Raw genomic sequence first — 24,643 nt, forward strand, 5'->3', positions numbered from 1 at the left:
CACAAATTATTGCAAAAGATATACAATACTACTATTATTCTTTCAGATTGATTTTGGCACTAAAGAACTGAAATGTGTAACAGGGATATATGTATCATTGTTTAGCAAAGTGGAATAATATAAGTAAGGCTTAAAATAAAGTAGTTCTTGATAGTATCCCACATCGATAATACATAGTTAGTTTCAATAGAAGCTTCATTATAAAAACGGAACTGTAATACTGGAAAAAGCATACCTTTCTCGGCCTTTTGGCTAAGATCAAGTGTAGTATCTGTTCTTATCAGTTTAATATCTGATATGTGGGCCATCGGCCCACACGATATTAAATTAATTTTTTAAGGGGGAGGGTCCACTGGGTAGCTTGCTATCTGGGCCTTCGAGCGTCGCCCTAGTGTTGCACTATTGCTTGGGCCTGGCGCACCCCACCAAATTTTATTCTAAAATTTTATTTTGGAAATGAATATTAAACTATAAATGATATAAATTAACATTTGATTCAACTACACGTTTGGAAAATTTTCTGGCAAAAATATTACTTAATATTAAACGAGAGGTAGCATATTATAATATACTTATATATCTTCTATATTTTGCTCCAAAGTTTAGATCACAAAATATATATATATATATATATATATATATATCTGAAATGCTATTCATAGTGCGGTTTTTACCGGCTTGCAGTGCGATTTATTTCATTTGTAACTTTCCTAAAAAAAAACCAAATTCGCCCGCTATTTCGTGTATTATTACACGAAATACACTCAATAATTTCGTGTCTTTTCACACGAAATAGCGGTGTTTATTGTTATAGAACACGAATGACGAAACTGTTAGATTAAAAAAAATCGTGTATTTCGTGTAAACGTACACGAAATGGAAGACCATATTTCGTGGCGTTTTCTACGAAATGGAAGACCATATTTCGTGGAGTTTTCTACGAAATGGAAGACCATATTTCGTAGATTTTTCCACGAAATAACTAATTGATTTATTTTTTAACTAACCAATTTATTTCAGACACTCAAATTGACATAAAAATTCAAATACAAATACAAATTGAACTAGAATTCAAATACAACTACAAATTGAACTAGAATTCAAATACAACTACAAATTGATCTAAATTTCAAATACAAAATTGACCTAAAAATTCAAATACAAATACAAATTGAACTAGAATTCAAATGCAACTACAAATTGAACTAGAATTCAAATACAACTACAAATTGAACTAGAATTCAAAATAAAACTAGAATTCAAAATAAAACTACAAATTGATCTAAATTTCAAATACGAATAAAATTGAACTAGATTTCAAATACAACTACAAATTGAACTACCGACCAGACTTTAATTGTTCGTACAAGAGTAGTCGGGGTTTGTACGTTTTGAGTAAGTGCCTCAAGTTTTTAGCTCTATGGTGTACCCATGCCGGATGGATTGGTGGTAGTGGACTATTTGCGACCAAATTAACAAACATGAAATGATTGTTGTGCAATGTCACAACAATCATACATGATAAGTGACCACTGCCAAACATAGGAAGGTAAGTCATACTCCCTACTTGAGTCAAAAGTACCACTAATGCATTGTATCTGGTAGCAATGGCCAATCCCATTTCATTCATGTCCATCCAATAAGCTTGTGGACAAGGCCCTGAGGTCCAGTCACACTTGCGTATGGCCTCAACGTATCCGGTACTGCCAAACATCGCCGTGTAGACACTAGCATGCTCGTATAACTCAATAAGCAACTCCCCTCTCACTTGCGGCCATCTTTCTTGATCCCCGTACACGGCTTGAGCAACACACCGGTACCCACAGTTGCCATCCGCCATCACGTTAACATAATCTTGAATAAGACGGACCATAAATCTGGGCACGAAAGAATAAAAGTCGATTCCTTCATGTGCAGGTATTGTAGGGGCAGCAGATTCTTGTGTGGCAATACGAGAACCACGACCTTTCATCTTCGATTGAGGCGTTCCATCAGTGCTTCTCTCAACCTTTGTTTTAGGAATCTTTGCACCAGATGAGGTTTGGCGACCCTTGGAACCACAAGACGACTTAATTGTCTCCTCATCAATATGATACTGCCATCCAGAAGGGTCTCTCTTTGTCGAGTTATTCTTTGGTCGTCCTTTGGTCTTAACAAATGATGGCTCGGACAGATGCGACGTAGACGGATAAACGATGCCACGCAATGAGGCCACGACATTTATCTTACTCGTGTAATTCATCTTCTTCAAATTGCAATTCAGGTCATCAATCTGTCTATCCACAATCTCCTCGCGGTTTACTTGATACTCAGGTAGCTCCGAAGGCTCAACTACCATGGTACTCCAGAATGGATGCAAGTCTGAAATGACGAACGTGTCATTATCACTACAAGAAAAAAGACTTTCAACAACACAAGTTTAACAACATGCGGGGAAAGTATGTTGTTATTTAACATATATCACAACGTGCTTTTAAAGCGTGTTGTTATTAGCGACACTTGAATATATTTCACAACATTTTAATTTTGCCCGTTGTTAAATTTACATACCACAAGGTTCATTCGCGTCTTGTCAAATTATACATTATTTACAACACACGCCGTGCGTTGTCATTAATTATCATGTATTACAACTTGCATTTGCCCTTGTAAAATTTATTCAAATTTTATCCAACCAAAGTTTAAAGACTTTTGATTTCCCCCTTCTCGTTTTTATTTCCCTCTTGTTTACTTTTTCATTATATTTGTTTTCTAATTTCCCTCTTCTAATTTTTCTTTCCCTCTTCTTTTTACGCCTTTTCTTTTCCTCTTTCATTTTCCTTTTCTTATTTTCGCATTTATTTGAAACCCTAACAGACCCCTTTCTCTCTCTATCTCGTTGTCTCTTTCGTCTCCACCCCGTCGGCCAGCCTTTCATAGACGCCTCTACCACCGCCAGCCTCTCCATCGTTTCAGGTAAAATATATTTGTTCCAATCTGTAAATTGAGATTTGCAATTGATTGGGCCATTTTATCTCTTCCGCTTAAATTCGATTTCTTTAATATTTTTTTGTTCTTCAAAATAAATTGGATTGATTTTATTGTATTCTTCTCTTGAAATTAGGCTTCATGTACAGAGATTTTTTTGGAGAAACTATGGGTAGTTGTCCATTCTCATGTGAGTTGGATGTCATTTGTTCGCAATTATATAGAATTATGGCAATCTCATGTTCCAGGTACTTCATTTTAAATTACAGGACAATATATATATATATCAATGTATAATTAATTTGAGGAAAAGTTAATGGTTTGTTCTCCTAGTTCAAAGGCATTAGGAATAAATTGATAAATTTCAGCAGTCGATTGGTTCATTGCATAGATACATCATTCGAAGAAGTCTATTATTATATATACATATTTTAAAAATTTATATTCGATTCCTAGTTGTATATGTATGTCGTTTTTGTTTTCTATCTATTTATATCATCTTTGTTATTTTCTCATTTGTATAGCAACTAATACTTTCGTTTGATTTTTGGATCTGAATGTATAACAGTTTATTATAATAAATACAATGTTGAAGATTTATGTGTCTGGTCACTGTCCTCGTGCCTTTTCATTATTTTTGACACAGTTAAATATGAACAACATTTCAAGGAATATGTGGAAGCAATATGTAACAGTCTTGCTACTACATACGACAAATTGCAGTCTCCGTGAGATAATTATATGTTGAAGGTACCGTCTTTGTGTTATTCGTTTCTTAACTTTCCAAAAGTCTGATTTGTTGTTATATTATATTTTATTATCTTTTTTTTAATATGTTCTAATTCCCATACTTTTTCTTACCGATTAAAATGACCAGGCACCAAATTTGCGGCACCAACATATTTTGCACCCGACCCAAGAACTACATTTTTGACTGGCGACTAAAAATATGCTAACACTTGTATCGTAATTAATGTTGAGCAGTGCAGTCAATTTGATTTATATTTTGGGAACATGTAAATTGATTTGATGTATTGTTATGCTATTTATATAGCTGATATTTATGTTTATTAACAGTTTGACTTGTGTTTTCATTCTCTTTTGCAGTAGACTAGGTGAAGATCTAATAATTCTACAAGATATTGTATTTTCGATTACGGTAAAACACTCTGTATTGTATTTTCGATTACGGTAAAAGAAAGTGTGATTTCGATAAACTTACATGCTATTGTATTTTTATGTTGGTTCATTTTTGTCCTGGTGTTGATAGTTAAAGTATGTTTATTGATGCAGAAAAACTTTCATGCATGGAGGGGAGAGGATACGACAAGTTTGACAGTAATGAATTAGTTTAGCCTTATATCTCGTATTATGTTTTGGGTAATTGGTTTTGACTTGATTAAAATGTGGATGATTTTGTGACTGTATAAAGTCTTGTATTTTGTTTGTCTGACAATCGATAAGTATTCTATTTATTTTTTAGAATGTTTCTCAAAATTTTTGAACGTCTATTACTGTGTATTTTGAACGAGTTTGTGCATTGTTGACTATGCGATTATAGAATTGTTGGATAGTTTTTTATTTAAAGGATTTTTGTGTATATTGGATTGAAATTTATTAGAAATCGGACTTCTTTGTACATGATTACGATTATATTTTTTTTTCTGATAACAAATTATTCAACAAGGTGCAAACAAATGTTGTCGAAACTCTACCACAAGATGCCACGGTGCCTTGTTATAAGGTCTGTTACAACATACTTATACATGTTGTGATTAGCTTATCACAACATAATGCGCATGTTGTTATAATACGAACCACAACACACGGCTCAAGTTGTTAAATTCCTTATGCTTTAACAACATGTTGGTCTACAACATTCACGCGCGTGTTGTCTATATAGTTTAACAATACGTATCGCGTGTTGTCAAAAGGCCATTTTCTTGTAGTGTATCTTCCATTTTCTGCACAATTTTGCACGCGCATGGGAGCCCATGAGTATTCCAAAGATAGTGTGTGCAAATACTCGGATCTTGCATCGCCGGGGACTCCATCTCTTCATCCAATTTCTCTAATGCCAGATGCGTAACATAACAAATCAAACCCTGAAAACACGGCCATGCTGCAGTATGCTTCCTTATCTTGGATGATAATGAAAAATCGCACTTCAGCTCACTAATTTGGATATAAACTTGGTCCCGAAGTTTGCCTTGCACGTTATCCAGACCTCCGGTCGAAGCATTTAACCAACCCTTCGCTGAAGAATGAGCGCTCTCCACCCTATCCAATTACAACAACAATCAGAGCATACAACGACAATCAAATTACAAAATAAATATTATTTTTATATAATATCTTTTATCATTTAAATAACTAAAACATGTAATACCTGTTGGTGCTCGTGTTGCCAAAATGATACACATTGCGAGTATAGGCACGAACAAACTTCTCCTTGTATATCAACCACGTATCATTCAAATACTGTATCAGCCTAGGATACCCTGCATACCGTCCAACAATTTCATTGTAATTGTAATGATACTCTTCTTCGGTTTCTGATTTCACCAGCTTAGCCCACAGCACACGTCGGAATATTAGACCTTGGTCCTTGTTGCCTCCCATAAATTTCGTCGCATTTGCCTCAACATTTCTGTTTATATGGAATATACACAACATATGATACGAAAATGGGAAGACATTTGGCAGTGCTTTCAAAAGACCCAACTCTCTGTCTGTCAAGATCGCATCAGGTTCGACACCATCTAGCAACTCTTTCAAACAATTCAAAGTCCACTCGTAGGTGTCTGCATCTTCATGCGACATAAATGCAACAGCAATTGTATAATTCCTCCCAACTGGAGTTATCCCAATTATTTCCAAAAGAGGCATTCCATACCTACAACAATGTTGTTTTTACATATTTAAACAATACAAGACATTAAAACACAATAATCATAATTTGAACAATCGTAATTTTTACTTACTTATTGGTTTTGTATGTGCAGTCCATCAATATAACATACGGGAACAACCGTAATAACTTAATAGATTCGGGACATGCAAACATAATATCTGTAATCGTGTTGCTCGTTTCACTATCGACGCGATGCCAATATCGATACTCGCCTTTTTGAAAGTTATGCATCATAAACTGAATAACAGTCATGCCCTCCATTTCCTCAGATTTAATCTTGGCCAACTCATTGTAAACATGCTTCATAGAGGTTTGTATCGTCGGATCATCTTTTCTCAGTCTATCCATGATCAGCATTGGCTTCACGTGAGAATTTCGCAATTCTTTAATTCTTGCTTTCTGTTGTGGAGTTATACGACTAGTCGTACCTTGTCCGTGAGGAAACAAATTCGGACGATGACTATGCCTGCCATCGCTGACAGTCAACCGCCATAATTCATCAAACCTTGACCTTTTGCCAATCAATTTGAACGGACAACCACATTTTTTTGTTCCTGAGTTTCTAGGATCTTCCACATCGATATTCGTTTGTCGGCCATGTCCGTATTTGTCACACGTCATGTACTGTGCATTCTCCCTTCTAGACTGACAAATCAAACGGTGACAATGACTAACTGCAGTTTCTTTCGCCCAGTTGATTAATTCTTCCCTACTGCCGAACACAATATCAACTTGGAAGAAGTGAGAGAAATCTTCATATTCCTTTTTATCCAAAACCGAGGGATCAAAATACAAATTGTCGTCATATGGCTGCGTAAATACAAAAAAAAGGTTAGATACTTGCACAAAAAAAATTAATAACAATACTAGGTATTTCGTGTATAATTACACGAAGTATATGCATACATTTCGTGTAATTTTACACGAAATGTATGCATACATTTCGTATAGTACTGCACGAAATAAATAACAAAACATTTTTACTGATATTTCGTGTGACTTTACACGAAATAATAGGTATCATTTCGTAGTATTGTACACGAAATGACTGGAAAACACGAATAAAGTGTTCATTTCGTGCAAAACACCACAAAATGACTTGAATAATTTCGTGATATTCTACACGAAACGACTGAAAATCGAAAAAAATCACACTAAAACGTATTTTTTTACCTCATTTACGGGATCGATGTTGGCCATCTTGATAATCGTTGGGTTTTAACTCATTTCTACGAAAACAAATCACGATCTACGAAAGTCGAAATATTTGAAGGTTGAGAGGATTTTGTAAAAGGTTAAAGTGTTTTTTGACAAATGAATTATTTTGCACTGTAGCTGGAAAAAACCGCACTGATAATAGCAAGCCCCTATATATATATATATATATATATATATATATATATATATATATATATATATATATATATATATATATTTTGATCAGTAGGTAATGTATATATTCAAGCAAAGCAATTTTATGTTTTGTATATCACTACTAACTCATGATTCTTGTTACATATATTAGCATCATCGGGAATCTAGGAGAAACGAAGATGATTCCGGTCTGGTTTGCAAGAAGAATCGATATCCAAATGTATATAACCTGTAGCTTATAACTGCCCACAAAGATTTGAAGTGTAGAATTTGCCGAGTGAGTTTTGCTATCTTGCTTTTCTCCCTTATCAATTTTTTTACCCACCTTTTTGTGAATTGCATGCAAATGAACAATGATAATTTTTTTTCCCACTTAAAATATTACGATTAATCCATTTTCTAGGCCTCATACGTAATAATTACAATATTTTAGTAGTAAAAATTGAAATGGAAACAAAAAATGTATCGACATACCGATTTCTCAAGACCAAACTATAACTGCAGCCTGCAGGAAGTACTCTATTGTACTTTGAAAATCAAGAAACTAAATGTATATTTCGTTTAAAGAAATTGATGTTACTCCTTCTTTACAAGGACATTAAATAACATTGATGGGGCCAATGGACTATACGTCAACCCGACAACGGAAAAAAAAAATTTGACATGATATTCGTCAGATGAACACGAGCAAAATCTGTGTACGGGCTTTACAAATCTTGCACTGCTGAATAAGCATAAAGCTGATTCTAAAATATCAGTTGTGGGCCGAAGAGAATCAAGGAAAAGTTGAAAACCAGTTTATATTTGGAGAAGAAGTTTGACAGATTCCGTTAGTGCGTAACTAATTGCTGAACTGGCACTTTGCTATCATATAAATACGATCCTATATATACAGCTATATAAATACAGGATCTCGTTAGCTATGAGTCAGTTAGTTAGATCACACAACGCACATACAAAACGTGAGAGATGAGTGATCCGTAGAGAGAGAAGTAGAGAAGAAGAAAATCAGCTGAAATTGAGTTAGGGTTTGTAAGGCAGATTTGTAATCTCTCTTGTATTTGATCTTGTATCTCTGTAATAGTTGGTGTTCGTTCATAGTGGATTCTCTCTCTCTCTCTCTCTCTCTCTCTCTCTCTCTCTCTCTCTCTCTCTCTCTCGGTAAATGTAGATTATTCTAATCAAACCATGTTAAAGCATTCTTGTTCAATTGCTTGATTTAATACTTCCTGTTATTGCATGCAAATTAGGGTTCTTAATTAGTTCATCCTTGAATCTGCGAATTAGTTAATCGAATTGTAGCTGATTTCTTTACAGTTTCTCTTCATCAGTACTCAAAATTGGCTTCATCTTTATTGTATTTTATTATAATTTATTAATTGCTAAGCGTTGTTAACCGTAATAACTCTTCCAAACCATGGTTGAAAATTTATTCGCCTTATTATTCCTTCATCAGTTAAAACTCGAAACCAACAAAAATAAAATTATCTTCATTTTCTAGAAAATTTAATTGCTAATGCTGATAACTATGTCAATTTATACATCTACTTAATCAAGATCTTAAGTTGAAAATAATATCAAATCAATAGTCGTTTTCTTGTTTTTTTTCCTATCGAACAACATTTATTAGTAGATATTTCGGAAACAGATTGAACGAAGCACATACTCATAGACCACACTTACGTATTGTGTCCGAATATTCCATGTCTTGTGCATATATATATAAACAATATATACATTTAAGCAGAAGTGCTGAATTAATGGTGACTTGAGGTTATCTGTAGAGAAAAATCAGTGGAGTCCATGTTTTAATTTGTACAACAAACCATGGGAAGAAACACAATACAATAGAAAGAAGTGAAATTACAGTACTAAATTAATCCCACATCGGGAGAAGAGTGATTTACATAAGGCTGATTTCACTATTTAATGGGCCGAACGTACATTAGATTACCCACTTACCTGGACGGGGTCTATGGCTGAACAAGAAGGGCCATGGCCTAGGCACGTGACCTCCATTGCACAGTAGGAGGGGCACGTGACTAAGGTCGATCCAAGTGGTTGTTCCTCCGTCATTATTTGTTCCTGTGGGGGCCTGCGTTCGCGCGGCCCCTGCCCAATTTATAGTCATACATTTGTTCGATCTTAACTTGATTATGCTCACTGTTTGTTTAAATCTTATAAATTAAAAATATCCTGATTCATTTTATAACTTACTCGAACATTGTATCTTCAAACTTGGTTGATTAAGTCAAATCACATTGAAGGATGAACTGCTCGAGGGATTGTCATTTATTCTGATTTTACTCATACAATTACGAAATCTTCACCGAAAGTTAGAGAAGGTATAACGTATATATGTCGCTAAAGATTTAATCTTGTTTCACCGTGCAAGCAAACAATGATATACAATCAACTTCTCTCACTACTTAACTTGGTGAATTTTGAAGGATTCCTGTTGAGTTTTTGTACACACAAATTAGTGCAAAAAGATCTACAACTATTCTTCTTTTCATAATTGATTTTGGCACAAAAGAATTGAAATGCCTAACAGTAGATGTTTCATTGTTAATGAAGTAGTTCTTCATAGTATCCCACATCGAGAAAAAAGAGTTAGTTTCAATACAAGCTTGAGTATAAAAACGGAACTGTAGGACTGGAAAAAGCATACCTTTCTCGGCCTTTTGGCTAAGATCAAGTGTAGTATCTGTTCTTATCAGTTTAATATCTGATATGTGGGCCATCGGCCCACACGATATTAAATTCATTTTTTAAGGGGGTGGGCCCACAAGATAGCTTGCTATCTGGGCCTTCGAGCGTCGCCCTAGTGTTGCACTATTGCTTGGGCCTGGCGCACCCCATCAAACCTTAGTCGAAAATTTTATTCTTATTTAAATATAGGGTAAAATTCATTTTGCACCCCTGTACTATGAGAAAGGTATCGTTTACCCCCTTGATGTATGAAAAACATCAAATACCCCCCTGCCGTTAACTTTTTTCTTGAATCCGTTAGTCAAACCCTTTGACTGGCCGTTATAATGACCCGTTGGCTTTTTTTTTTTGACGAAATTACCCCCAATAATCTCTATATAGGTTTTGTTTGATTGCGGCCAAACAATAAGAAACATGTTCAGTTATTTTTGAAGAATCTAAAATTAAGTTGTTTGGTTACAATCATCATGAAAACATAGGTAGTTGGTTTACAAATATATGGATCTAAGACAAATGAAGAATTCAAGAACATAAGAAAAAATGGGTGAAAATAGTGAAAAAAACATGTTGAAAAGAGTGAAAAAATGGTTGAGTAAGTGGAAAAATTTAGTAAAAAAAGAGCTAAAACTAGACAATCTATATATAGAGATTATTGAGGGTAATTTCGTCAAAAAAAAAAGCCAACGGGTCTTTATAACGGCCAGTCAAAGGGTTTGACTAACGGATTCAAGAAAAAAGTTAACGGCAGGGGGGTATTTGATGTTTTTCATACATCAAGGGGGTAAACGATACCTTTCTCATAGTACAGGGGTGCAAAATGAATTTTACCCTTAAATATATCTTTAAACTGCAAATAAAATCAAATTAATTATTCTTTTGTGTATATAGTTGTATATGTTCAAACTTAATAAGTTGAATCATTAAATTTTATGATAAATTAGGACTACCAAATATCAATCAAACTTATCATGCATATGATGACATACAGTACAGGATAAAGAAAAAGTTTGAAAAACACAAGGACAAAAGTTCTGTGGGGTGTCATTAACAAAGACAGGGAACATGCATGGACAATAAAACAGAAGATGATACAAACATTGCAGAAACCAGACAACTGTATTTCTTCATATACATATATATTTTTTTAATTTTTTTAAATTCAAGGATACTTTTTTCTTAAAATTTTCAAATTCACACCATTTCAAATATTTCTTGATGTGCCTTCATTTTCTTGAGTGAAAATCATGCCTCAAGCAAGAACTGAAGAGAAAAGTTGCAGAAAGCCCCAAAACAAACACAAATTAGCCTCATTTTCAGAGTCCAATGGCAGCAAACATGCAGCTGAATCAAGAAAGAAAATCAGTGAGAAAAAATCCAAGAAAATGAGGTTTGCATTTGTAAAATTTAAAGGGCTGGGATGTAAAGGGACCTCATCTACACCGGCAATCATACGGTCAGCAGCTGAGTGGGAAACTAAGAGAGCGAAAGACCGAAACCAGACGACGAAAAAACCATCGAAAAACCGAAGAAATCCAGCAAACATTGTTGTTGATTTTGTTCCTGATGTGTGCTGTGCTCCACCAGGCATTGGTATTTCTTCTGATTTTGCTCCTTTGAATAAAAATCCTGCCTCAAAGTTAGATCACAGAAAGGTATATATATACAATAATATATGGATTTTTTCCAGTTTGTTTTTTTTTTTAAATTAATTATCAATACTGACTTGTGATTCTTGTTACATTAGCATCCTCGTGAACCTAGGAGAAATGGAAACGATTCCGGTCTCGAGTTTCCAGCAATTTCACGACGTGTAATTAGCTCCAGAACTAATAATCATCGTTCTGCAGGAGAAATCATAGAAGTATGGCCTAAAATCAGTGTTTCTTGTGATTATCAATAAAACATATACTTATAAATAATACAGTTTTCGGGTCCTCGATAGTTATATTCGATAAGGCTACAGTTTAATTTAAACAAAGACATGAAAATGTTTTTTTGCTAGATGATGATGTCACAACAAACTCTACTTCCTGGAAGAATCGTCCAAGGAAACGATCGGTACTGCGCCTGGAGATGCAACATTGATGATATGTCGTACGAGGTTAGTTCTTGCTAATCAACGTACGTTTTGATAATACAGAACATTTGGCCATAATTTATATTTAATTTTTTTTAAATGCAATAGGAGCTTCTTGATTTGGGTGATAAGATCGGGTATGTAGGCACTGGTTTGCAAGAAGAAGATATATCCAGATGTATAAGGAAATTCAAGATGTGTAACCAAAAGCTTATAACTTCCCACAAAGATTGGAAGTGTAGCATTTGCCAAGTGAGTTTTGTTATCTTGCTTTCTTATATCTTTCGATTTTTACCCACAACGATAACTTTTCTGTTTTTTCCCGCTTAATATATTACATTTTTATCGATTTTCTGTATCGTGCACGTAATAATCACAATCTTATTACTTTGAAATGGGAAAGAACGATACGGAAAAACAAGATGGTCTTGGTGTTTGTAATAATATTTTGGCAGCACAAAGCAGATAAAATATTGGTAGTAATTATAATGTTTTGTGGTTGTTATTACAGGAGAGAGGCAGAAGAAATGATGATATAGGAACACTGGATTGTGGTCACCATCATCACCTACAATGCATAAAGCAGTGGCTCACACATAAAAATGAATGCCCTGTCTGCAAATCTGCTGTCATGCTCGACAGGTCGAGATAAGGATCCCGTAAAATGTTTCTCAGTTTCCCTACATTTTACTGCTTCTATTTGCACAATTTAAGCACCACTGTTTCACTCCTAAATGTAACAGAAAACTTCGATTCTTATCTGATAGTTACATCCACAAACATCTCTATTACCCGCGGGGAAGTTTTTTGCCTTTTAAATACAAGTTCACGAGTGATGACATAAATACATAAGAAACTACATATATATTTCGTTTACAGAAATTCAATGTTACTACTGCTTTACAATGACATTAAATACCAATAACGGGGCCAAAAGGGACTATTAAGTAAAACCACAATGAAAAAAACTGACATGATTTGCCAGATAAACACGAGCAAGATCCGTGTACGAGCTTTTGTAGGTCGTGATCCCTTGAGAAGAAATGAAATTCCCACAGCCTAAATTGAAATGGCGTAGTAAATTTTAACATACGTTTTTTTTTCTGGTGAAAATAAAGCAGGATGTTTCGAATAACTCACCAGCACAGCTGTTCTTGGCCATTGCATCATCAGAGGATTAGAAATGTATATTTTGTCGATTAACCATAATACATATGATTATTGATCCAAGTCATGCTCATTTAGAAATTGCACTATACAGGGGTATATTTGTTCCACAGCCTGCAGATATTGGGTATATTCCACAATTCCAAGTTAATAACTTCTTAAAATTTAAATAATCATCAAGAAAGAAAATTGTCTAAGTATATATAATTATATATACATACCAGCCGCCCCCCAACCAAGTCGTAATGAGCATAATGTGGACCATCGGGTTCTCCAAATACTTCATACGTGACCAAATGCTCAGGAAAGAGCTTCACGGTTTCTGCTTGGCATATTCGAAAATAAAAAAAAATAAAAAAACGAGCTGCAAAAATATTTTGACTTATGAAAGTAACTTAAGATGGAAGCAGGGCAAAAAGATTAAACGAACCAAGTACTGCTTCTGGAGGACAAATCAAGTCTCGATCTCCAGCAAGAGCTAAGACAGGAACATTGCTTTCACGAAGATGATCCTTGTACAGAAACGTACCGCTTCTATCTCGAAGCCCACCCTCTCGAAAAGCGGTTGTCAGCTGTAATAATAGTTTAGCAGGAATAGTACCTGCCAGCAGTGATGCAATTTTATGTTACAATCGGGTTCTGATTATTATCAATCACTTGGTATTACCATTCTTGAATTCGAAGTTAGGAAATGTATTGAGATCTTCCCCATGTATATTCCTAAATAATATTAAAAAAAAAAAAAAGCATAAACATATTGATAAATAATGCAGGGGAAGTTTTGACTTACAAAAATTGTTTAGAACAAGCTTCTTCAGAAGCTCTGGATGCATCATATCCTGTGCGGAGATAAGGTCATTCATCCATGATAAGACGTAAGGCGGGCGGGAAGAAAGAGGATAAGCTGCAGATAGTAATGCCCCTAAAGGAATAACAGGCACATTTAGAGCCTGTGCAGGATCAGCCTGCGGTAAAAAAATAAAATAAATATCGATCACAAATTTACACAGAAGAGGAGGTAAGATAACATACGATCAACAACACTTATACTTACAAGGGGAGTAAGTAGTTTTAGTGCTGATTTCGATGTTGTGTAGTCGAGTGATGAGGCCAATGTAACAACAGCAGCTAATCCAGGATCTCTTCCTTCTGAACCTTTTTATATCAACAGATTACAGATATTTGGTAAAGATTATGTGTCAACTAACAAATGATTATGTGAAAATAATTATCAAAATAACATGATTACATGCATAGATATAAACCTTTCAATCGTTAGATACTCAATCACATGTCTACCAAATTCAAAGATTGGCATAGTAGCATATTGACCTAGATAAAACTATAAAACAAGACAGCAGAAACTAATGACCAACTACAACGAATAAAGGAATTACCACTCAAGTAATCTTTTAACCAATGAAACTCAGTAAACTATAGATTGTGTGGTTGGGGATAGACAAAGCTGAAGGATAAGAACAATCTAAGTAATAATCAACATCATTAACAAAAGGTAATATAAGGAATCTAACTTACTGTATCGCGACAGCATGGCATATAGCAAAATACCCCCCATGGAGTGACCAATTGCAAGTAATCGACCATCCTTTGGTTTGCTTTGGGCTCTAATATATTCCATCTATGAAATTGTGACCGGAAAAAAAAGAAGAAAAAACTGCCAACGTTAATAAAAGAGATATAGTAGCTCAATGTCAGAGGGTGTAAGAATTCTATGTTCGACTAGAAAAAAAAAACGTTAACAGCATTCATTGGCCATTCACAAATAAATGTCACCTCACCACAGCAGGAATGTCCTCTTCCAAATAATGATCGAAGTCCCAATCATATTTCACAATCAAGTCCAATTGTTTCTGGAAATCATCTACTGTTGTAAATAGGCGCTCTTGCAGATCAAAAAGTTGAGGCGATACAGAACGCTGACCTTCGTCAATGATGTCTACTAGTTTTTGACTTAGATCTTTAATCTGGCCTGTAACACCAGAGTTTCCCCTTGTATCCAGCAAACTTAAAATCTTCCCCTTTACTTCACTAAAGCGTTCAAACCTAAAGGAATCCTCCAAGAGTTTTGATAATTGATCAAAAAATTTGGCAGACATAATCTTTGACTGACTTTCACTAAGAAAGCCAGAAAATCTTTCTGACAAGCGCGTAAAAGTTTCTGTCAATTCAGTCACCATTCTGGATTCATCCCATGGTGTTTCAACCACATTTGGTTGTTCATTGACCACAACTATCTCAGGTTTTTCCGAGGTACTTTGGGCAATGTTTGACTGCTGGTCTGTAGGGTCCGGTTTTTCCGAGGTACTTTGGGTAATATTTGGCTGCTGGTCTGTAGGGTCCGATTTTTCCGAGGTACTTTGGGTAATATTTGGCTGCTGGTCTGTAGGGTCAGGTTTTTCCGAGACACTTTGGGAAATGTTTGGCTGCTGGTCCGTAGGGACAGCCCCGTTGGTCACCTTCTCTGCAGCAGATTCCATTTGATCGGATATCGAATGAGCTGATTTCTCAACGTCCTTAAGATCAGAACCTTGTGTGCTCAACCCAGCCCCTCGAACTTCTAGAACCCAGGTGTCAAATCCTTGACCACACATATAGCGGGCAAATGAAGACTGCAAGTGTTTATTAGAAGAAAAAGCCTTAATCAGTCTTTAATGTTTTTAATTTCTTCCCCCTTTTGAGGATGAAAGATAATATTAGAAAATGCCGTAACACAACTATTAATTGAATTCCACGCATCAATCAGCATGCCAGAAAAAAAGAGATGATACTGCATTGCAGGCTTAGTCATATATACCAGTTTTTCAGCACCGTTTCACTTTCAAAATGAATATAGATGCACGAGTAAACATGTAACCGAGAATTCCATAAGCTACTAAGTAATTCATACAGAACCATGGAATAACACCATATCTATTTGTTTAACCAAACCTCAAACATGTCATTGGGGAGTAGTCCGGCAAATAAATCTCAATGAGTACATTTCGCAAAATCTACATTGAAGTGCCTACGCATAACTCTATATATTTATTTTTACACAGGGAACCCAAATTCTAAACGAAAATGCATGTGCATGAACAGAAGAGGAGTAAACTAACCCCAGGAGACAGATCATATCCAATGGCATTTGTCCCCACACCCGATAACAGCAACAATGGATGATTTCTCGGTGGAGCCTGCGCTCCAAACAAAATTTACATCAGATTAACATTCCTTTCTGAGATTAACACTTATTTTATTTCACGTTAATAAACACGAAATCGTAACCACTGGACTGAACTAACGCATCACAAACATCACAAATATAAATCTTCAATTAATGTAAAAAAGTAAATCGACTTTATTAAAGCATAGTATTTAATGTCTCTATTGCGTGCAAAAATTTCCAATCTAAATCGTTGAATCACTCGATACGACACCGTAACCGACAGATATACAGTAAAACAGCAAGCGTTTGTGCTTTAACAAACTATACGTGGCTGAAGGATGAGAAGTAGTACCTGCGGCGACGGGTTATAGCGCCAGAGAGCGAGCCGCCAGTCCGAGTTCTTCACGGTGACGTAGTGGAGCTCGTCGGCGGTGCATATCGGCGGTTTATTCGGAAGCTTCTCGGCACCGGCGGACTGAGCCTCGTCGGTCGAGAAAGCTCTCACTCTGACCGCTTCGTGCGTCAGACGCCGGGCGGCGACGGCGGCGCGTGGGAGGAGGTAGCGGTTCTGGAGGAGGTTGTTGAGACGGTGGTGGTGGTGATGGCGGCGGCGGAAAGCGGAGGCGGCGAGGTTAACTGCTGGATTGATGCTGGATTGGGAGATCACCATTGTAGATTATGAATTAATTATTTACTAATTTTTTTGGATTTGATTTGAAATTTGTTTTTTTTCCTTTTATTTTAATTTTAATTTTGTTTGACCTTTTGGATATTGAATTTATGTTGTTAACCGTACTTTGGGAGGTGTGGAGAAGGATTGGGATAAAGGTGACACGTCATAGGGGCCAATCTATATATAGAAGTTGGGACCTTCAATCTTATAATAATTGAGATTAAACTCTAAGCTAATATGTGAAGGTTCACTTGTTTTGCATATTTTGACATGTGCATTCAACATTCGTTTGTTTTGGATATTATTTATTATTTATAATTTATTATTTGCATGTGCATAAATCGGCTGTGCAAATATTTTTAGAAAAATAACATAATAGAAGTACTATTTGTGTATTTTAATTCAAATGTACCATAAATTAAAAACGTGGTTCAATTCTACGTTACGTCTCGCAATTTCTCTATCACATTCTTGATTCCTCATGTAGGCATTAACTGCGCCACGAAAAGTCGTTAGAAAGTCGGGGCTTGGTCAAGACAAAAATCATCTGGTGCTGAAGTCAGATCTATATGATATATAGAAATATTTAGAGAATGAAGTTAGAATTCATACATTTGATTCTGATTATTACTAGTATTTACATTATTCGTCTGAACTAAACTAAATGCATTGATGAGTAGATGAAATTTGATTGCGTGAGTTTAATGAATTGAATGAATTATCATACCGATTTATTTATTGGGCCACCAACTAAGAACTAAAAATAAAATTCATCCACAAGTAATGATGTCAAATGATAAAGTCATGCACAAATGAATTAGCTTTCAAATACAATTTAAATTAACTAAATTTGATGTCAAGTGACAAAGTCGTGCACGTGCACGAATGAATTACATTTTGAATTTTAAATAATTCCAAACATCAAAGCTCTGGGCATTGTTTATCGATTCATTCACATATTTCCCACCCAACATCCAACCTTAGTGATTAAAGTTCGATTAGAAAACTAACTAAAAAAACTACAAATTCCGTACTATGAATTTTGTCAAATTCAACATCGGAAATAGCCGCAATCACATTTAAAATCAAAACGATATTATCAAAACTGAAACGACATTTATCACATCACGTAAATGGACCAGTTATAAGAGCTAAATGTTTGGGCCAATTGGACTCTAGTTATTTTGGCTTATTGGGCTCTAAATGTTATAATCTAACCCAAGCCCATATATAATTCACAGCACCTCCGACACTTTCTCTTCCCTACTAAAAACCTCTCTCCCTCGCCTGAAAAACCACCGAAAAACACACACACATATGTAAAATTGATGGGTTTTAACGGCGGAGAGATGGCGGCGGAAGTTGAAAGAGTGTTCGTAGGAGCAGGTTGCAACAGAATAGTTAACAACGTCTCCTGGGGCGCCTGCGATTTGCTCTCTTTTGGTACCCAAAACGCCGTCGCCATTTTTTGTCCCAAGGTTTTTTTTTTTTTTTTAATTAATTGATTTAACCACTTTTTTTACTCTCCAATTTTATTTAATTCATGCTAGTTTTAATCAACTATGTAAATGCCTTTTTTTTTCTTCCTTGAATAGACTGCGCAAATTGTGACTACACTTCCTGGACACAATGCATATGTGAACTGCACTCAGTGGCTACCCAATAGCAAGTTTGCATTCAAAGGTTCAATCTTTACCTGAATTTTTTGCTTATTAATATTACCAAGTAATTTGGAACCTAATTATTTTTGTTTTGTAATAATACTCCTTTGTTCTTTTGCCCCTTCTAGCTACGAATTTGGAGAGGCATTATCTGCTGTCTGGAGATGCTGATGGAACAATTCTTTTGTGGGAGTTTTCACTTGTTGATAATAAGGTGTTTTTGCTTGAGCTTCGTCTCGTTCTCTCTCCTTTTTTAATTCTTCGGCGCTTGATTTTGTTCGTAATACTTTCGGAATAGCATCGTTTGTTTGTTTCGAACTTGCTTCTCTTATGTCATGTTTGTCTATGAATATTCTGTACTCTCGAACTTGAGTAATGAACTTAGTTTCGTGTTATGGTTGGTTTTCCTTGTAGAGTTTCAGGTTATGGTAGTGATCAATGATTAATCGTAGAAAAAATAATTTTGTTGCAAGTACAGTTAAACCTCTATCAAATAATTAAAATTATACAGTCTGTGATATTAAATTCTATGAATTTAGATAAATATTAAATTATCGAACTAATAATTTAGTAGGTTTTTACCGAGTCGGGATCAGAAGAAACTATTATCGAATTGAGGTTATTAATTTATCGAGGTTCTACTGTATCTATTGCTTGCTTAACTACCAGGCTTCTGTGGTTTGTTGTTGCCTAAGTCGTCTGAGTAATGGAAAATGTTTATATTAGATGGGTGTTCGAGATTATTCTTCGTGTGTCAATAAATGTAACAACATTTGTTTACTTATATCAGCTTGGGGGAAACTTCTTTCGAGGCCAAAGATATGAGAGAATATATTATTGAGTAGTTGTAGTAGGTGAAAACTTCGTTTTTCTCATGATGATGCTATTATGAGAAATGAATAATCCGATTAATTAAGTAACCAATTAATTTTGCGTGGTTTTGTATCTGTGGTGCTTGTACATACAGTCATCATAAGTCTGTATAGATGAAGTATAACACTGACACACAATTTTGTTTGCAGTGGAGAAATGTGCTGCAAGTACCAGAAAAGCATAAAAAAGGTGTTACATGCATTTCTGCAATTATGGTATCCGATTCCGATGCTATGTTTGCATCCTCTTCTTCTGATGGTGTAGTGAGCGTGTGGGAAATAGTCCTTCCGTCTATATCTGGAGGTGAGTCACTCGGGTTTCAGCAATTGGATCGTCATGTCTATTTTAATTTGCAGTTATCTGGCATTGAAATTAGATATCAACTGCAAATTTACAACGATAGCATTTTCGTGCTAACCTTTGTAATTATCAAATATCCATTTTCCCACTTTCTTATTTGTCTATGCTTATAGATCTTTTTTCAAGTCTAATGATTTTATACGCAAAAAATGCAATGAAATGTGCTCGTTCAATGCTGTCCTAAGTTTGGGGTTTATGAGAAACGTTCGAGAAATAGTCATTGTTTTTTTTTTCTCGTTGAATGCCGATATTATGTTCAGTCCCCATCAAAGAAAAAATGTTTCTTCACCATCTTCATTAAGAAAGCTATTATCTCAATTCTTGATTTCTGAGGATACATAGCATTCTTGTTGTCGACTTTAATCATTTTTCAATCATTGAATTTGACTAAACTATTGTGCAAATTAGTCGTGCATCGAAACTAGCCTCTCCGATATCTCATTTCTCATTGATATTGATTTGAATTTCTTAGGTGAATGCAAATTGTCTTGCTTGGACACTATATTTGTCGGTAGAAAACCAATGGTCGCTCTTTCACTCGTACAGTTACCTGGGCAAAACGGGCATCTAGCTCTAGCCATGGGCGGTTTGGATAACAAAATCCACATCTACAGCGGTGAGAGAATCGGAAAAGTGCGTATCGACTGAATTATCTTTTTTTTTTTTTTTTTTTTTTTCACGTTCTTTCTCACTAAATTTAACATTTTCTTAATTATTTATATATTGCCAGTTTGTTCATGCATGTGAACTAAAAGGCCACACAGACTGGATTCGCAGCCTCGATTTCTCACTACCTCTACACGAAAACAATGAAACTTATACTCTCCTCGTGAGTTCGTCTCAAGACAAAGGGATACGCATATGGAAAATGGCTTCATTACAAGCCAATAGCACTACAGAAGAAAACACCTTATCTTCTTACATTAAAGGCCCGATCTTTTTATCCGGTTCGTTTTCTTACCAGATCTCTCTAGAATCTCTCCTCATCGGACACGAAGATTGGGTGTACTCCGTCGAATGGCAGCCTCCTCAAAGCTCTTCTGCTCAAGGCATCGAATGTTATCAGCCTCAGAGCATTTTATCTGCTTCGATGGATAAGACAATGATGATTTGGCAACCGGAGAAGACGAGTGGTATATGGATGAATATGGTTACGGTTGGGGAATTGAGTCACTGTGCTTTGGGGTTTTATAGTGGTAGTTGGAGCCCCAGTGGGAGCTCGATTTTGGCTCATGGTTATGGTGGATCTTTTCATCATTGGAGAAATGTCGGCACGGATTTTGATGATTGGAAACCGCAGAAAGTTCCTTCTGGTCACTTTGCTTCGGTTTCGGATATTTCGTGGGCGAGAGATGGGGAATATTTGCTGTCTGTTAGTCACGATCAGGTGAGATGTCTATTCAATAATCCCATCAATAATAATTAGTTACCCGAAAATTCGAATGTTAGTATGTGATGATTTCATGCGCTGATTATCTGCCATGCGTAAAACTTATATATACAATATGTTTGTGATTTCTGTGATTTTACGATCTCCTTTTGTCTTTTCACGGTTAGAATGTATTATTAAATGACAGTAAATTGTTCCGTTGCAGACATCTAGAGTATTTACCGCATGGTGCGGCGAAGAAGGAGAGGCTTGGCATGAAATTGCACGACCACAAGTTCACGGCCACGATATTAATTGCGTGACAGTAATCCGAGGAAACGGGAACCACCGGTTCGTAAGTGGGGCCGACGAGAAAGTTGCCAGAGTGTTCGAAGCTACTCTCTCCTTTCTAAACACACTGAGTCACGCAAATCCACATAAATCCAAACAGGCTTACGATCTTCCATCAAACGTACAAATTCTCGGCGCAAATATGTCTGCTCTAGGCCTATCACAGAAGCCTATATATGTCCAAGGCGAGCTTATTTACCTTCTTCACCAGATTTAAATACGTGTATTATATTTTTTTTTTAAATATTTATCTTCTTGTGCTGCAGCACCGGCGGAGCCGAAAGAAAGAAACAACAACGAAGGCGTCGACACCCTCGAGACGATTCCGGAAGCAGTTCCAGTTGCGTTGACCGAAGCACCCATCGAAGAGCAACTGGCGTGGCATACACTATGGCCCGAATCTCATAAGCTTTACGGTCATGGAAACGAACTCTTTTCTTTATGTAGTGATTACGAGGGAAAATTAGTTGCTTCATCCTGCAAGGTAGCTAGTCCGTTTTTTTTTTCTAATTCTTTACGAGTATCCAATTTATGGAATCTTTTTGTTGTTTCCGCCAATCTTGTAAAAACGACACGTTTGGAATCCCGCAGGCACAGTCAGCATCCGTTGCAGATATATGGCTATGGGAAATCGGCTCTTGGAAAGCGGTTGGCCGATTGCACTCCCACACGCTAACAGTGACGCAGTTGGAGTTCTCGCACGACAACGCTTACCTCTTGTCCGTCTCGAGGGATCGTAATTTTTCGATTTTCGCAATTAAACGTACAGGTATGCCAAAAGAAAATGCTATAATAATATCTTCCGTTATTGCCTGCCACATGTCTCGTATACGCTTCGTTAGCCTTGATATATTACTAGGGTTTATTGCATTTAGGTCCCTTGTGTTTACTTTAATTGTCAAAAGACTCCATGTGTTATAAATATTAGCAGAATCCCCCCAACGATTCATTTTAATTAGCAAACTATCCCTAAGAAACTCACCGTTGTGCATTTGTGTTCCAAAAAAAAATCATCATAGGAGTTTTTTTGCTAATATTTATAGCATTAGGGGTTTTTTTTGCTAATATTTATAGCACTAGGGGTTTTTTAGCAAATCCAATAAACTCTTTCATTTGATATCATGGTTGAGGCCTATGATGTATCGTTGGCCCGTGACATAATCAAACAATTTGTATGATGAATAGATACTCGATGAAGCCACTATAATTATGCTTCCTTACATTACAAATGGAATTACAAAAACGACCCTCTATATCTGTTAACGCTAGTTCTTACCTTCTGTACATAACAGAAACAGAAGAAGTCGAACACGGGCTTGTTATAAGGCAAGAAGCCCACAAAAGAATAATATGGGCCTGCTCTTGGAACCCGTTCGCCCATCAATTTGCAACCGGGTCGAGAGATAAAACCGTGAAAATATGGGAACTCGAAAACGGATCATCCGTTAAGCTGCTCACAACTCTACCGACTTTCAAGAGCAGCGTCACCGCTTTATCTTGGCTGGGAATCGACAGACAGAAGAATCACGGGCTTCTTGCTATTGGGATGGAAAGCGGTCTCATAGAGGTGTGGAGTATTATTTCCAGTGGCGAAAGTGAAAATAACTGTGCAAATGCGTCTCTTTTCGTTCGATTTGATCCGTACGTGTGTCACGTGTCTTCGGTTCATCGGCTGAGGTGGCGAAGTGCGGAGAAGAGCGGAGATTCTTCCAAGGTGCAGCTTGCTTCTTGTGGAGATGATCATTGTGTGAGAATATTTCAAGTAGGTGTTTGATTTATTTATTTTTTTGTGACAGATTGATTGATTTTTTTTTTAAATTTAATTATTTAGAAAGTGAGGGGTATAATTATGTCTGTCAAATTTATTTGGCCACCTTTTGTATACTAAAATATAAAAAGTACAGACGAAGTTGTGGCGTCATCATCTATGCAGGATTATTGTGTTCATCTTTTTGTAATTTTTAAATTAAATGGATTAAAAAAATTAATGGTATTTTTTATTTTTGTTTTTGTTTTTAATCATTATGAAAGTTTGAAACAGCTAAAATGCAAAAATAACAATGACTCGTACTACACAATAATTAATCAGTTTCTTTTTTCATGCTTTACAGCCCGTGTACTTTTAATTTAGAGTAAATTACGGCCACCTCCTGGGTTAAGGTTAAATTACAAAAAAATCCCTCATGTTTGGGTAATTACAATTGTCCCCTCAACTATTAATCTTCTAACACGTCCATCCTTACGGTGTTAAATTTAGTGGAATATTCTCCGGTCTGTAGCCGTACTTTTACCCCCATTCGAGCTCTATAATTTAAAACAAGATGATCGTAAAATGTGTCTCTCGCCTTGTAAACATTAGAATGTGGTGCATCCCCATTCGAGCTCTATAATTTAAAACAAGATAATCGTAAAATGTGTCTCTCGCCTTGTAAACATTAGAATGTGGTGCATTAGAAACAGCACGATTGCAAAACACGAGTACAAACTAGAGAATATTCCACGGAATCTAGAAGATTATATAGAGTTTGACACTGTAAGGATGAACGTGTAAGAAGATTCATAGTCGATAGGTGATTGTAATTAATCAAACATGATGAACTTTTTCGTAATTTAACCGTTCGAATAAAAATAAATGCAATAGACAATCTTAGCTGTCAAAAATAAAAACAAAATTTTCAGCAGGGAATTTAATTAGAATTTTATAATAGATACATACATACAGACAGACAGAGGAGAGGACGTGGCGATGACATGGGATAGAGTCAGCATTTTTAAGGTACTTTAAATGCTTGCAAACATAACATAGTATTATTAGTCAGACAAGGTTGGCGTGTAGCTTGCATTATATTCCTCGTACACTCTTAATCCCATATACTAATCCTTAGTTAATGACGATTAATTCTTTAATTAATGAGTAACCTACAAAGCACAAGATATTGCAATAATCAGTGCAGATTCACATCAACGCCAGTAACCAAT

The 24,643-nt window shown here is 35.8% G+C and overlaps 4 protein-coding genes, 1 long non-coding RNA gene and 3 other non-coding genes across 12 annotated transcripts; 6 read left to right on the forward strand and 2 right to left on the reverse strand.

The window, feature by feature from the left end:
- The first annotated feature begins 231 nt into the window (after window positions 1-231).
- LOC148770409 (U2 spliceosomal RNA) lies at window positions 232-426 on the forward strand. The gene has a single exon (XR_016031467.1). It is a non-coding gene; the product is annotated as a U2 spliceosomal RNA (small nuclear RNA).
- A 2,283-nt stretch (window positions 427-2,709) lies between these two features.
- LOC105966059 (uncharacterized) lies at window positions 2,710-4,538 on the forward strand. Of its 4 annotated transcripts, XR_001173508.2 has the most exons (5): window positions 2,720-2,955; window positions 3,637-3,717; window positions 3,845-3,983; window positions 4,075-4,126; window positions 4,261-4,538. It is a non-coding gene; the product is annotated as an uncharacterized LOC105966059 (long non-coding RNA). The 4 variants fall into 4 exon arrangements; XR_016031227.1 differs by having other exon boundaries at window positions 2,710-2,955; window positions 3,614-3,717; window positions 3,845-4,126; XR_016031225.1 differs by having other exon boundaries at window positions 2,717-2,955; window positions 3,845-4,126.
- A 275-nt stretch (window positions 4,539-4,813) lies between these two features.
- Window positions 4,814-7,224, reverse strand: LOC105957005 (protein FAR-RED IMPAIRED RESPONSE 1-like). 2 transcript variants are annotated; one of them, XM_088818491.1, is made up of 3 exons: window positions 7,055-7,224; window positions 5,357-6,691; window positions 4,814-5,247 (listed from the first exon to the last, which is right to left on the reverse strand). In XM_088818491.1, the coding sequence occupies exons 2-3, from the start codon at window positions 5,854-5,856 to the stop codon at window positions 4,872-4,874; spliced, it is 876 nt and encodes a 291-aa protein (XP_088674617.1). In that variant the 5' UTR covers window positions 5,857-6,691; window positions 7,055-7,224; the 3' UTR covers window positions 4,814-4,871. The 2 variants fall into 2 exon arrangements, with proteins under 2 accessions (XP_088674617.1, XP_012836369.2); XM_012980915.2 differs by having other exon boundaries at window positions 4,814-6,691.
- A 1,985-nt stretch (window positions 7,225-9,209) lies between these two features.
- On the forward strand, window positions 9,210-9,371 carry LOC148770410 (U1 spliceosomal RNA). Its single transcript, XR_016031492.1, has one exon. It is a non-coding gene; the product is annotated as a U1 spliceosomal RNA (small nuclear RNA).
- Window positions 9,372-9,922: 551 nt separating this feature from the next.
- On the forward strand, window positions 9,923-10,117 carry LOC148770411 (U2 spliceosomal RNA). Its single transcript, XR_016031469.1, has one exon. It is a non-coding gene; the product is annotated as a U2 spliceosomal RNA (small nuclear RNA).
- Window positions 10,118-11,075: 958 nt separating this feature from the next.
- LOC105966116 (E3 ubiquitin-protein ligase MBR2) lies at window positions 11,076-12,920 on the forward strand. The gene is made up of 5 exons (XM_012990666.2): window positions 11,076-11,619; window positions 11,712-11,828; window positions 11,970-12,068; window positions 12,153-12,296; window positions 12,556-12,920. The coding sequence occupies exons 1-5, from the start codon at window positions 11,212-11,214 to the stop codon at window positions 12,694-12,696; spliced, it is 909 nt and encodes a 302-aa protein (XP_012846120.2). The 5' UTR covers window positions 11,076-11,211; the 3' UTR covers window positions 12,697-12,920.
- LOC105966115 (alpha/beta hydrolase family protein) lies at window positions 12,776-17,326 on the reverse strand. Its single transcript, XM_012990664.2, has 10 exons — window positions 16,730-17,326; window positions 16,328-16,405; window positions 15,011-15,841; window positions 14,748-14,850; window positions 14,266-14,366; window positions 14,002-14,176; window positions 13,642-13,812; window positions 13,433-13,533; window positions 13,185-13,325; window positions 12,776-13,103 (listed from the first exon to the last, which is right to left on the reverse strand). Exons 1-9 carry the CDS (start codon window positions 17,045-17,047, stop codon window positions 13,263-13,265), a joined length of 1,941 nt encoding a protein of 646 aa, XP_012846118.2. The 5' UTR covers window positions 17,048-17,326; the 3' UTR covers window positions 12,776-13,103; window positions 13,185-13,262.
- Window positions 17,327-18,276: 950 nt separating this feature from the next.
- Window positions 18,277-23,675, forward strand: ELP2 (elongator protein 2). The gene is made up of 10 exons (XM_012990638.2): window positions 18,277-18,528; window positions 18,646-18,733; window positions 18,840-18,925; window positions 19,734-19,887; window positions 20,417-20,577; window positions 20,675-21,331; window positions 21,540-21,849; window positions 21,931-22,148; window positions 22,256-22,433; window positions 22,957-23,675. Exons 1-10 carry the CDS (start codon window positions 18,379-18,381, stop codon window positions 23,436-23,438), a joined length of 2,484 nt encoding a protein of 827 aa, XP_012846092.2. The 5' UTR covers window positions 18,277-18,378; the 3' UTR covers window positions 23,439-23,675.
- Window positions 23,676-24,643: the final 968 nt, after the last annotated feature.

This window comes from Erythranthe guttata, chromosome 5, assembly GCF_056151865.1.
Source record: "Erythranthe guttata isolate IM_541 chromosome 5, IM_541, whole genome shotgun sequence".
Lineage (NCBI taxonomy): Eukaryota > Viridiplantae > Streptophyta > Magnoliopsida > Lamiales > Phrymaceae > Erythranthe > Erythranthe guttata.